The sequence below is a fragment of the Heterodontus francisci genome, chromosome 9 (genome assembly GCF_036365525.1).
Source record: "Heterodontus francisci isolate sHetFra1 chromosome 9, sHetFra1.hap1, whole genome shotgun sequence".
In the NCBI taxonomy this organism is placed as follows: domain Eukaryota; kingdom Metazoa; phylum Chordata; class Chondrichthyes; order Heterodontiformes; family Heterodontidae; genus Heterodontus; species Heterodontus francisci.
In genome coordinates, this window is record NC_090379.1 from 117,113,681 (window position 1) to 117,127,909 (window position 14,229).

The 14,229-nt window shown below is 42.8% G+C and overlaps 1 protein-coding gene across 1 annotated transcript in view; it reads left to right on the forward strand.

Moving 5' to 3' along the window:
• The window catches only part of LOC137374012 (zinc transporter ZIP9-B), a 47,482-nt gene extending 33,952 nt beyond the window's left edge, over positions 1 to 13,530 (forward strand). Inside the window, exons 6-7 of the mRNA XM_068039765.1 lie at positions 9,029 to 9,163; positions 12,193 to 13,530. Coding sequence (XP_067895866.1) covers positions 9,029 to 9,163; positions 12,193 to 12,420 — 363 coding nt within the window. The 3' untranslated portion in view covers positions 12,421 to 13,530. The remainder of the gene's footprint in view (positions 1 to 9,028; positions 9,164 to 12,192) is intronic.
• Positions 13,531 to 14,229: the final 699 nt, after the last annotated feature.

Consider the following 14,229-nt stretch of genomic DNA (forward strand, 5'->3'; position numbering starts at 1 on the left):
GAATCATTAAAAGTTTATAGCACAAAAAGAGGTCACCTGGTCCATCGTGTCGGTGCCAGCCAAGAAACATTCCATCCATTCTAATCCTACCTTCCAGCATTTGGTCTGTATCCCTGCAGATTACAGCACTTGAATTGCATATCCAGACTCCTTTTGAATGGGTTGAGGGTCTCTGCCTCAACTACCCTTTCAGGCAGTGAGTTCTAAACCCCACCACCCTCCAGATGAAAACATCTATTTATCTCTCCTCTGTACCCTCTCTAGTTCAATTACATCCTTTCTGTAATGAGGTCACCAGAATTGCACACAGTACTCAAGTTGTGGCCTAACCAGTGATTTATACAGTTCCAGCATAACTTCCCTGCTCTTATATTCTATACCTCGGCAAAAAGGAAAGGATTCCATATGCCTTCTTAACCACCTTATTGACCTGTCCTGCTGCCTTCAAGGATCTGTGGACATTTACTCCAAGGTCCCTCACTTTCTCTACACCTCTCAGTATTTTCCCATTAATCGTGTATTCCTTTGCCTTGTCTGACCTCCCCAAATGCATCACCTCACACTTCTTCATGTTGAATTCCATTTGCCACTTTTCTGCCCATCTGACCAGACCATCAATATCTTCCTGCAACTACAGCTATCCTCACTATCTACCACACAGCCAATCTTTGTGTCATCTGCAAACTTCTTGATCATGCCCCCCACATTTACATCCAAATTGTTAATACATACCACAAAAAGCAGGGGACCCATTACTGAGCCTTGTGGAGCGCCACTGGAAACAGCCGTCCGGTCGCAAAAACACCTGCCAACAATTACCCTATGTGTCCTGCCACTGAGCCAATTTTGTATCCACTTTGCTGCATTTCCCTGGATCCATGGTGTTTAATTTTTTTTAACCAGTCTGCCGTGTGGGACTTTGTCAAAAGCCTTGCTAAAATCCATGTAGGCCACATCAACTGAACTACCCTCATCTATCTTCCTTGTTATTTATTCAAAAAATTCAATCAAGTTGATAAGACAAGATCTTCCTGAACAAATCCATGCTGACTATCCTTGATTAACCTGTGCCTTTCTAAGTGACAGTTTATCCTGTCTCTCAGAATAGATTCCAATAATTTGCCCACTACTGAGGTTAGACTGACTGGCCTGTAATTATTTGCTATCCCTTGCTCCCTTTTTACACAGAAGTACAACGTTAGCAGTCCTCCAGTCCTCCGGCACCACGCCTGTATCCAGTGAGGACTGGAAAATGATGGTCAGACCTTCCGCTATTTCCTCTCTTTTAATAGCCTAGGCTACATTTCATCTGGCCCTGGTGATTTATCGTCTTTCAAGGATGCTAATCCCATTAATACTTCCCCTCTCCTCATGTTGATCACATCCAATACTTCACACCCCTTTTCCTTAACTGCAATAGCTGCATCATCCCCCTCTTTTTTTGTGAAGACAGACGCAAAGTATTCATTAAGAACCATCTTCCGTTCCTACAGATAGATTACCTTTTTGGTCTTTTATGGTCCCTACTTCTCCTCAGTTATCCTCTTACTCTTAATGCATTCATAAAACATCTTTGGGTTCACCTTGATTTTGCTTGCTAATATTCTTTCATGCCCTCTCTTAGCTTTCCTAATTTCCTTTTTGATTTCACCCCTCCACTTTCTATACTCCTCTCAGCTTTCTATTTCTGCCTTATCTTACCATGTAAGCTCCTTGACGTCCATGGGGCTCTAGATTTTTCCGTCCCACCCTTTTTCTTTGTGGGAACATGTTTACTCTGAACCCCTTGAATCTCCCCTTTGAATGCCTCCAACTGCTGTGACACTGATTTACCTTCAAGTAGCTGTTTCCAGTCCATTTTCATTAAATCACTCCTCAGCTTAGTAAAATTGGCCTTGCCCCAATTGAGAACTCTAACTCCAGTTCTTTCCTTGTCCTTTTCCAGAATTATCTTAAAACGGATTATGATCACTCCCACTCCTTCCACCTGCCCATCTTCATTTCCGAAAACTAAATCTAAAACTGCGTCCTGTCTTGTTGGACTTGCTACACACTGGCCAAAAAAGTTCTCCTGAATGCACCTCAAAAATTCTTCTCCCTCAATTCCTTTCACACTAAAACTATCCCAATTTATATTGGTGTGGTTAAAATTCCCTACTTTTACTGCTCTTTGCACCTCTCAGAGATTTGCCTACATATCTGCTCTTCTATCTCCCTCTGACAGTTTGGGGGTCTGTAATACACTCCCAGCAGTGTGATTGCCCCTTTTTTGCTCCTTGGCTCAATCCATATGGTTTCATTTGATGAACCTTCCAATATATCATCCCTCCTCACAGTTGTAATAGTTTCTTTGACATGGAAACCTCTTGCTGATTATCACCTACCATCCTGCTCCAACTGATGAATCTGTGCTCCTCCATGTTTAACACCACTTGGAAGAAATACTGCAAGGGCACAGAGTGTACTCTGGGTGGGGTCTTCGATGTTCATCACTAAAAGTGGCTCAGTAGCACAACAGCTAACCAAGCTGGCTGAGCCCTGAAGGATATAGCTGTCAGACTGTAACAGGTGGTGAGCGAACCGACACAAGGGAAAAACCTATCTGACCTTGTCCTCACAAATCTACCTGTCGCAGATGTATCTGTCCACCATGGTATTGGTAGTAGAGATCACCACACTATCCTTGTGGAGACAAAGTTCTGTTTTCACACTGAGGACACCCTCCATCATGTTGTGTGGCATTAGCACTGTGCTAAATGGGATAGATTTAGAACAGATATAGCAGCTCAAAACTGGGCATCCATGAGGTGCTGTGGGTAGTCATCAGCAGCAGAATTGTATTCCACTACATTCTGTAACCTCATGATGGGGTATTTGTAGGAGAACATGCAAATAGCAGTGCCAAGCGCACCTAAAAATGAGGTACCAACTTGGTGAAACTACAGCACAGGAGTACAAGCATGTTGATCAGCGGAAGCAGAATGCTGTAGTCAGAAGTAAGTGATCCCACAACCAACAGGACAGAGCAAAGCTCTGTAATCCTATCACGTCCAGTCATAAATGATAGTGGACAGTTAAACAACTCACAGCAGGAGGAGGAGGTTCCGTGAACATCTCCATCTTCAGTGATGACAGGCTCAGCATGTGAGTGCAAAAAAACAAGGCTGAAGTGTTTGCAATCATCTTCATCCAGAAGTACCGAGTGGATGATCCATCTCTGCCTCCTCCTGAGGTCCCCAGCATTACAGATGCCAGTCTTCAGACAATTCAGTTCACTCCACGTGATATCAAGAAATGATAGCACATTGGATACAGCAAAGGCTATGGTCCTTAACAACATCCTGGCTGTAATGCTGAAGATTGTGCTCCAGAAATAACCACATATCTAGCCACACTGTTCAGTACAGCTACAATACTTGCATGTCCCTGGCAATGTAGAAAATTGCCCAAATATGTCCTGTACACAAAAAGCAGGACAAATCCAGCTTAACCAATTACCGCCTCATCTGTTTACTCTTGATCATCAGCAAAGTGCCGGAAGGTGTCGTTGACAGTGCTATCAAGTGGCACTTACTCAGCAATAACCTGTTCGCTGGTGCTCATTTTGGGTTCCACCAGGGCCACTCACCTCCTGACCTCATTACAGCCTTGGTCCAAAGAGCTGAATTTCGGAGGTCAGGTGTGAGTGGCTGCCCTTGATATTAAGGCAGCATTTGTCTGAGCGTGGCCAAAGAGCCCTAGCAAAATTGGGTCTGTGGGAATCAGGAGGAGAAAGCTCTCCATTGGTTGGAGTCATACCTAGCACAAAGGAAGATGGTTGTGGTTGTTGGAGGCTAATCATCTCAGTCCCAGAACATCACTGGAAGATTTCGTCAGAGTAATATCCTAGGCCCAACCATCTCCAGCTGCTTCATCAATGCCCTCCCTCCTACATTTGGTCAGAAATGAGGATGTTGCTGATGATAGCAGAGTGTTCAGAATCATCACCTTTCCTCAAATAATGAAGCAGTTCATTCCCACATGCAGCAAGTCCTGGACAGCGTTCAGGCTTGGGTTGATGAGTGCCGAGTAATATTCATGCAACACAAGTGCCAAGCAATGTCCATCTCCAACAAGAGAGTCTGATTACCTCCCTTTGCTGTTCAAAAGCAGTACCATCACTGAATCCTGCACTATCAACATTCTGGGGTCACCATTGACCAGAAACTTAACTGGACCAGGCACACACATGCTGTGGCTACAAGAGCAGGACAGGGGCTTGGTATTCTGTGCAAGTGACTCACCACCTGACTACCCAAAGCCTGTCCACCATCTGCAAGGCACAAGTCAGGAGTGTGATAGAATACTCTCCTTGCCTGGATGATTGCAGCTCCAACAACACTCGAGCTCGACACCATCCATGCCAAAGCAGCCCACTTGATTGACACCCCATCCGCCACCTTCAACATTCACTCCCTCCACCACCGACACACAGTGGCAGCAGTGTGTACCATCTACAAGATGCACTGCAGTAACTCAACAAGGCTACTTCGACAGCACCTTCTAAACCCATGACCTCTACCACCTAGCAGGATAAGGGCAGCCAGCACATGGGAACACCACCACCCTCCAAACCACACACCATCCTGACTTGGGACTATATTACCTTTCCTTCACTGTCAACGGGTCAAAATCCTGGAACTCCCTAACAGCACTGTGGATGTACCTACATTTCATGGACTGCGGTGGTTCATGAAGACGGATCACCACCACCTTCTCGAGGGCAATTAGGGATGGACAATAAATGCTGGCCTGGCCAGCGATACCTTCATCCAGCGAATGAATACATTTTTAAAAAGCAAAAATAAAACAATTTAAATGCTACGAATTGCGATTCAGAGGCCAGCAATTCAAATCTCACCATTTGACAATTGGAACTCGGGGTCATAAAAAAAAATCAAATGGGGAAAAAAGGATGGTTTCACTAAACGTGACCTGTACTCCTGTCTGTGCATCTGTATTGACCCAGTTCTTCCTTAATGCATTTTATTCAACACAGTCATGGTAGTACTCTCACCTCTGATCAGAAAGTTGTAGGTTCAAGCCCCCACACCAGAGACTTGGATGTAGAATTTTATTCTAAAGAAGAGCAGGGGAGTTCTCGCTGGTGTCCTGGCTAATATTTATCTCACACTCAGCATCATTGAGAATACAGATTATTCCATCATTTGCTGTTTGTTGGACCTTGCCGTGTGCAATTTGGCTGATGTTTCCCAAATTTCAAAAGTGTCTTTATTGGCTTTGAAGCCGTGAATGTCTCATGGTAGTGAAAGGCACTATATAAATGCAAGTTATTTCTTAGTAATCATTTTACCACCCCATCTTTTCCTTCCCACTCAATACAACAATTTTCATCCAAAAATGAGTTCAAGACATGTAATACACTAATGGATTGTTCCACTATAGATACGTTAACTATATCTTTGAAAATAGCAGAGACTTGGCATTCTGACATTCTTCAGAAAAGTGAAAAGCAGATTTCTAGGAGAGTTTCATGTTATCAACATCTTGCTCATCTTGATATTGTCCATTACTCTTGCATCAAAAATTAAATAAGAACATAAGAAATAGGAGCAGAATAGGTCATTTGGCTCCTCAAGTCTGTTCCATCACTCAATAAGATTGTGGCTGTTCTGATTGTGGCCTGAACTCCACTTACCTGCCTGCCCTTCATAACCCTTGACTCCCATGTCAATCAAAACTCTGTCTAACTCAGCCTTTAATATATTCAATGACCCAGCCTCCACTGCAGCCCGGGGAAGAGAATTCCAAACAATACTGACCCTCTGAGAAGAAATTCCTCCTCGTCTCCATCTTAAATGGGCGACCCCTTAATTTGAATCTGTGCCCCTTTGTTCTAGATTCCCCCACAAGGATAAACATCCTCTCAGCATCCACCCTGCCAAGCCCCCTCAGAATCTTGTATGTTTCAATAACCTCTCATTCTTCTAAACTCCAATGAGGAAAGTCCCAACCTGCTCACCCTTTCCTCATAAGACAAACCTGTCATCCCAGGAATCAGCCCAGTGAACTTCCTCTGAACTGCTTCCAATGGAAGTATGTCCCTTCTTAAGGTGACCAAAACTGTACGCAGTATTCTAGGTGTAGTCTCTCCAATGACCTGTACAGTTGCAGCAAGACTTCCCTACTTTTATACTCCATCCCCCTTGTAATAAAAGCTAACATTCCATTTGCCTTCCTAATTACTTGCTGTACCTGCATGCTGATTTTGTGATTCCTATACCCAGGCCCCTCTACTGCAGCATTCTGCAGTCTCTCTCCATTTAGGTAATCTGCTTTTCTATTCTTTCTGTCAAAGTGGAGAACCTCACATTTTCCCACATTATACTCCATCTGCCAAATTTTTGCCCACTCACCTTACCCTATCTATATCCCTTTTCAGACTCTTTGTATCCTCCTCACAAATTGCTTTCATACCTATCTTCGTATCGTCAACAATTTTGGCTACAATGCAGTCAATCCCTTCATTCAAGTCCTTAATATAGATCGTAAATAGTTGAGGCCCCAGCACTGATACCTGTGGCACTCCACTAGTTACAGTTTGCTAACCTGAAAATGACCCATTTATCCTGACTCTCTGTTTCCTGTAAGTTAACAAGCCTCTATCTATGCTAATATATCACCCCAACACCCAGCTCTTCTCTTGTGTGGTAATCTTTTATGTGGCATCTTATCAAATGCCTTTTGGAAATCCAAATACACCACATCTGCTGGTTTCCCTTTGTCCACCATGCTTATTACATCCTCAAAGAACTCTAATAAATTTGTGAAACACGATTTCCCTGTTACAAAATCGTGTTGATTGTACCTGATTCTACTGCAACAGACATTCGGCCAACTGGCCTATAGTTTCCTGCTTTCAGCTCCCTCCTTTCATGAGCCAAGATGTTACACTTGCAGTTTTCTAATCTGCTGGGACCTTTCCAGAATCCAGCAAATTATGGAAAATTACAACAATCCACTATCTTTGCAGCCACTTCCTTTAGACCCTAGGATGCAGGCCATCGGGTCCAGGGGACTTGTCAGCTTTTAGTACCATTACTTTTTCTCTAGTCTAATTACCTAAATACCAACAGCCAAACTTCAATATTTTTCACCTGGATTGGAGCATTCCTCTTGTATTACTGTTCTGTGAACATTAGCAGTCCTCCCTTATCTTCATCCAATAAACCCTTCGTAATATGAGTCTTGATTGTGTTGGTTGGCTGGTGACCATGAAAATGAAAAAAGAAGGGTCTTGCATTTATACAGCGCTTTCCAAAACCTCTGAATGTCTCAAGGTGGTTCACAACCAATGAAGTAATTTTGAAGTGTAGTCACATTGGTGTAATGTAGGAAACGCAACGGCCACATTGCACACAGCAAGCTCCCACAGCAACAAATAACGAGATAATTTTTTTAAATGATAGTTGAGGGTTAAATATTGACTGTGACACTGGGAGGAACTCCCTTGCCCTTCAAATAGTGCTGTGGAATCTCTTACATCCACATGAGAAGACAGATGGTGCTTCGGTTTAGCGTCTCATCTGCAAGCCAACACCTTCGCTATTGCAGCACTCCTGCAGTACTGCATTGGAGCATCAGTCTAGATTTTGTGCTTCAGCCTCGAGGGTGGGACTGGTACCTACAGCTGAGGCGAGAGTATTACCCACACCTGACACTGCACCACATCCTGAGCCCAGTCATGTTCTTATAGCCCAAGTTTGCACGCGCACATGCGAGGTTTCTGGCAGAGTAAGCGGGTAACGATTGAGAGTGGGAGCCCACGTCCACATTTTGGATAAGGAGTAAAATAGTGGATTGGAGGAGGTGTTGAGGAAGAAAAATGTGTGCATTTAACTGATTTACAACTCCAAATTGCTGTTCAGTGTAAATAGAAGGTTTTAAAAAAGTACAAGGGGAAATAGTTCATCAAAATGTGTGTATGGTCAAAGTCAGTGGGAGGTTCCTTGATGGAAGGTGAGCAGTTATTTATAATTTTATAAATCAGTCTGCTTCAACTGGAAAGTTTAAATGAATAAACGACTATTATTAAATTTGCAAATCTTGAGCATATACTGTTTTCCTCTCCTTTTGCAACACTTTATAGCTATATTCTGTTAACTGCCATTACTGACACATGACCAGTTCTGAAATACCTGGTTTTATTCTGAGGATTATAGCATGAAAATCACAAATGGACATGTACTAAACTCTTCATTGTCTGGCTGTAAAAGGCAATGATGAGTGGAATCATAATTGACAGAAAAATAGCCTTTTATTTTTAGGTGGGGGCAGCATGTGTACACACATTAACCTGATATTGTGACCCTCCATGTCTCACTGTCTCTCACACTAAAGGATAAATTACAAACATTAATAACCTCTTACAAGATGTAAATTAAACTTTTTAACATTTCACTTTGGAAAAAAAATTATCTACCTTTTTTTTTAAAATGTAGTTTTGGGCTTCTTTGTGCACGTACAAATAGCAAAGAAGCTTAATGTTCTCCTCAACTCCAGTAGCGAAAGGACAGGTTAAGTGGCAACTTGGAAGGAAACGACCCAAAGCGGTTTCTTCTGGGACTACAATAGGACAAGGCTCAGTAGAGACTTTTGTCTTTCATCAATACCAGTTTAAAAATAACATAAATTAAGCTGTCTGTAGGTGGCTAGCCTGATCTGGGACTCCATCTCTCTTTCTAAGCCTTGGGAACATGAATACTCTGATTAGGTCTTCATCTTTTCCAGGGCCCTGTGTTGTGCTTAGTAAATTAAATCAGTCATGTGCATGCAGAGATGTGCGCATTCACGGTTTGCCGTGGCTCTTAAGAAGTACCTCATTGGCTGTGAAGCGCTTTGAGACGTCCTAAGGTATTTGGGGGGGGCGGTGGGGAGCAGGGTGGATCTCTGATTCCAATAACCATAAACAGCATGTGCTAGCCTATTTAATAATTCACACCAATCTCTGTTCCTCTCCTGTTTTTAGGCTCCAGCTGCTTTTGGTCTGGTTTCTTTCCTCATGCACGCAGGGCTTGAAAGGAATCGAATCAGGAAACACCTACTGGTATTTGCTTTGGCGGCACCGCTACTCTCCATGCTCACTTACCTGGGCCTGAGTAAGGTATGTAACATGAATTAATACTGGTGTTCATTCAGCAGTTGCCACAATAAAACACATCAAAGAAATTACAACGTGGTGACTGTTATGTCGGCACCACACCGCAAACAATGATGTTCATGGTCAGTTGATCATTTTGGTATCATTTGAGAAGGTATTGGTCAGGACAACAGGAGCACTCTTTGCTTCTCTTTAAATTGTGCCATGAGATCTTTAATATCCACCTGAACAGGCAGTCAGGGCCTATGTTTAACATATCATCATGGGAATGGGGTGTCTCTCACTCCCTCTGTACTCCATTGCAGATGTTGGCCTAGATTACGATGTCAGACTTTAGTTTGATGCTAGAACGCTTGATCCCTTGACTTCTGAAGTAAATGCTGCCAAATGAGCCAAGCCAACATATGTGGCCATTGGCACCCTTTCAGGTACTAGTTAATTAAAACCATTATTTGTTGCATCTATAAATCTATGTCAGAGAAGGTAATGTAATTGAAGGAAAGGGAGAGTTTCCACATCAGGCCCCCCCCACAGCCCTTGCTGAGTTTCATAGGCTCCAAAGCCTGGGAGGCCTCTGGTACCTCAACCTAATGCCGATTCTTCATGTGTGAGCAACCAAAGGGCAAACACGGCCAAACTCATTCCTGCCCTCGCATAATGACTGCACATACACCTTTCCGCAAGGATAGAAGAGAAAGCTCCTTATACCCCACCTCAGGAAATTTCTAACCACTTTATGCCCATTGGAAGATCTTCTGAAGTACAGACGCTGTTGTTGCACAGCCAAACATAGGCAGGCAGTTTCCAAAAAAAGCCAGTGACTAGTCTGTTGGTTGTGATGTCGAGGGAGGTAATTTGGCCAGAACTCCTTGCTTTGCTGTGAATTATGCCATTGGATCTTTCGCACCCACCTAATCATGTAAGTGGGGCATCGGTTAAACATCTCATCTGAAAGACAGCACCTCTGACAGTGCAGCACTCCCTCGCTATTGCACTGGAGTGCCAGGCTAGATTTTGTGCTCAGGTAAAACTGCTAGCAACTAAACCAGGCTGACTTCATTCTAGATGGCAATCAGGAGATGGAAGCAACACTTCCCCCTCCCCCCCCCAAACATAGGAACATGAGAAGGCCATTCAGCCCTTCAAGCTTGTTCTGCCATTCAGTTAGATCATGGCTGATCTGTGTCTTAACTATATTTACCCGCCTTGGTTCCGTAACCCTTGATATCCTTGGCTAACAAAAATCCATCAATCTCAGTTTTGAAAATATCAATTGATCCCCAGCCTCGAGCATTTTAGTGGAGAGAGTTCCATGTTTCTACCACCCTTTGTGCGAAGAAGTTCTGTTGACATCACCTAACAGCCTAGCTCCAACGTTAAGGTTGCCTCCCCCCCCCCCCCCCCCCACTTTGTTCTGGACTCCTCCACAAGAGGAAATTGTTTCTCTCGATCGACCATATTAGATCTTTTACTCATCTTAAACACTTCAATTAGATCACCCCTTAATCTTCTACATTCAAGATAATTACAAGCCTAATCTATGCAACCTATCAATGTTCCCTAATTTTTTTGTGGAGTGCACTGGTGAATTGTTTGTGTACAGCCCCCTTAAATATTTTGTGTGGCCATGCATGCATGGTAATTTAAAGGGGCCAACTTGTACACAGCTTCTACAGGGACTTACGTGGCTGTGCAGATTTGAGGGAGCATTGCAATCTATCCTCCAAAATTTGATCCTTTTAACTCTACATTCTAGTAAATCTGTGAAGCAACCTCCTCTCCAAGACCAGTATATCCTTCCTGAGGTGTGGTGCCCATAACTGAACAGTTATTCCAGATGGGGTCTAACCAGAGTACATCTGTAACTTCCAACCCTCTTGAGATAAAGACCAGCATCCATTAGCATGTTTAACTATCTTTTGTATCTGTCCGCTAATTCTTAGTGATTGTACTGTTAAAATTGAACATGATAAAATCAAAAAGGTACCTCTTTAATTTTAGTTCTCTGTAGCTGTTTGTGTCTCTTTTTTAAAAAGTACCCAGGTATTAAGACAGGTATCAAAACAATTGTATTCTGGTGGTGTGATTCACACTTGCTCGGTGTGTATAAATCCCCAGGGCTCTCAGGCAGGTTATCGCTGTTAGATAAGCCAGCAGGAAATGGCTGCTTTCTTCCTCTCTCATTTCCAGACATTTGAATTTTTGAAGTGTGTGATGGATGAAAGCTGAACAAAAACATTTTGACATTACAAACATATTTGTAGGTAGTTCTCCTTTCAGTTATTTTAAAATACCTGGGCTAAGGCGTTAGCTAAAATAGCAGAGAAAGGAATTCCATTCATTCTTCTTCTGGAGCAGCTCAATTTCAACAAGGTAGAATTCTTTAATCAGTGAGCAGGGTTTGAATAACCCAGATAATGATTTGTAGCTGGGTGTGACCCTGTTACATGATCCGATAGAATATACTAACATATTCACCGTACAACCAGCAGTAACAGACACCATTGATCATCACAACAGCTTAACTGGTCAATTATTTCCTTGCTCTTTGTGGGAGTTTGCTGTGTGCAAATTGGTTGCTGTATTTTCCTTCATTGCAATACTGACTGCACTTCAAAAGTACTTCATTGGCTGTAAAGTTCTTTGGGACATCCTGAGATTGTGAAAATGCTATATAAATGCAAGTCTTCCTTTGTTTTCTTTTTAGTGTCAACAGGGATGTGCTTTTCTCCCCACTTCTGAGTGAGGTTCCTAATTTTAATTACATTAAGAAAGAGGCAGTTTTATACGTGGAAACTGGATTGAGACTGTCCATCTCCATTCATGTGAGAGAATGGTTTGCTATTTCATTCCAGCAACATGGGTTGAATTTGAACAATTAATTTTAAAAACAAAATCTCACCTTGGCTGGCCCGAATATTCTATATGGTTTTGAGAATTGCAGAACATTGAACTGTTTATTGCACTCCCAGGCAAATACCTGCTGAATTACTGATGTGTGTTTTCTTCTCTTCCGTGTCTTCTGATTGTAGAGCAGTAAAGAAGCACTTTCAGACGTGAATGCCACTGGAATCGCCATGCTGTTTTCAGCAGGAACTTTCCTATACGTAGCCACTGTGCACGTGCTCCCGGAGGTGGGAGGCACTGGCCACAGTCACAAGGCCGAGTCTGGTGGGAAGGGCCTCAGTCGACTCGAAGTTTGCACCCTAGTCCTGGGCTGCTTGATCCCATTGGTCCTCTCGGTGGGTCACCAGCATTAACCAGCAGCAGCGCAAGGAGGAGTATGGATAATAAGGGTCTGCCAGTGGTCCGATATCAGCAAAGCGGGATTGCTGCGTGTGTTGGGTTTTCCCCCTTCAATCTTTCCCTGTGGGATTCCGAAGGAAACGGGATTGAAAATATAAAATTTAATTAAATTTGGCCAGGTTGCAAATAGGAAGTCGGGAAGAATTCTAGCAGTGTAGCCATTTTGAAAATGTAACTTGAGTTTTGTCTTTGTGTTGACAAAACCAGAAATCTCTTGGTCCCCCTTTGGTCCAGCCAAATGAGAGAATGTAACTTTAACCAAACAGTGTCTCGGTGCAAAGGATGGAATTCAGCCACTTACTAAATTAACTAAGAACTTGGGGTGCATTAGAGAGAATCCATGGCATTAATCAAGCCAAGGGAAATTAACACTGGGTTTGTTATACAATATGTGAAATATAATTTTTACTGAATTTTACTCATAAGTGTACACAGTCTTCGCATTCAACCACAGTCTTAAAAGAGGTTGTTAGTCTGTGAGTTGGTGCCTGCTAGTTCAGTGTCTGTGTTCAATTGATTGGATTTTGACAGGCTCCTGTATTTGGGGAGAGATGTTTCTGTTTAAAAGTGCTTTGTTAATGTACATGGGGAAAGGAAATAAAAGAAACCGCCTGGATCTTCGATTTTAATGGTTAAATGTATCACACCAGGGGTGGGTAGGGGTGACACCTGGTGAGGGCAGGAGGGAAGGGTAACACCCGGTGAGGGCAGGAGGGAAGGGTGACACCCACTGAGGGAAGGAGAGGTGACGCACATGGTCCAGCCGGGGGGAATCCCTCAGTGGGGGGTTGCGATAACCCTGGGAATGGGGAGGCTAACAGTCGGGAGTGGTTTTGATCGATCCATGGTAGCAAAAGTGTGAAGAATGAAATGCCATTGGTATGACTGTGCTGACTTGTGAATATTCATTTGTTCTGAACTGTGTTCCATTGCTTCAGTTGTTTTATGTGAACTGAAATCATTCCATGGATGACTGCCTTATTTTTCCAATTCTTTGTGCACATTAACAGATTTTTTTTGTTTTTAAGATAAATATCTATGAATAAATTTTTAATAAGTGGCCATTCTTTTAGTTTTGTATAACTTTTTTTATTCCATCTCTTGCGTCATGTAAACACCTCTCCTCAAACTGCAACACATCTTCTGGAGAAAATAGGCAAGAAAATGCTGGTTTCATAGCAGATAAAATTGTACATGCATCTTTTAGCAATGGAAGGGTTTATATCCCCCAACCCTATTAGAATCCTACAGCACAGAAGGAGGCCATTGTGCCTTTGAAAGAGCCATCCAAATAGTTCCACTCTGCTGCTCTTTCCGTACAACCCAGCAATTTTCTTCTCAAGTATGTATCCAATTCCCTTTTGAAAGTTACTGTTGAATCTGCTTCCACTATCCTTTTGGGCAGTGCATTCCAGATCAGTGTAAAAAGAAAAAAAATCTCATCGTCCTATTATTCTTATTGTCAACTAGCGTAAATCTGTGCCCCCTGGTTACCATCACTCCGACCAGTGGAAGCAGTTTCTCCTTAATCGATCAAGACCCTTCATTATGTTGACCATTTCCATTTTCTGGTTTTATGAGATGCTCTATACCAGTGTCGTCTTCTACCTTCATATACCTTCGGAATTTGCCTGGTGACCTAATTTATTTACAGGAGAAAGGACAATGTCCTTTCACAAGGTTTTAATAATGGGGTGTCACTTGGTTGTACCATGTGTTTGTTTAGAAGGTAGATCTTCCAGTGACAAGAGCTGTCTTCATCT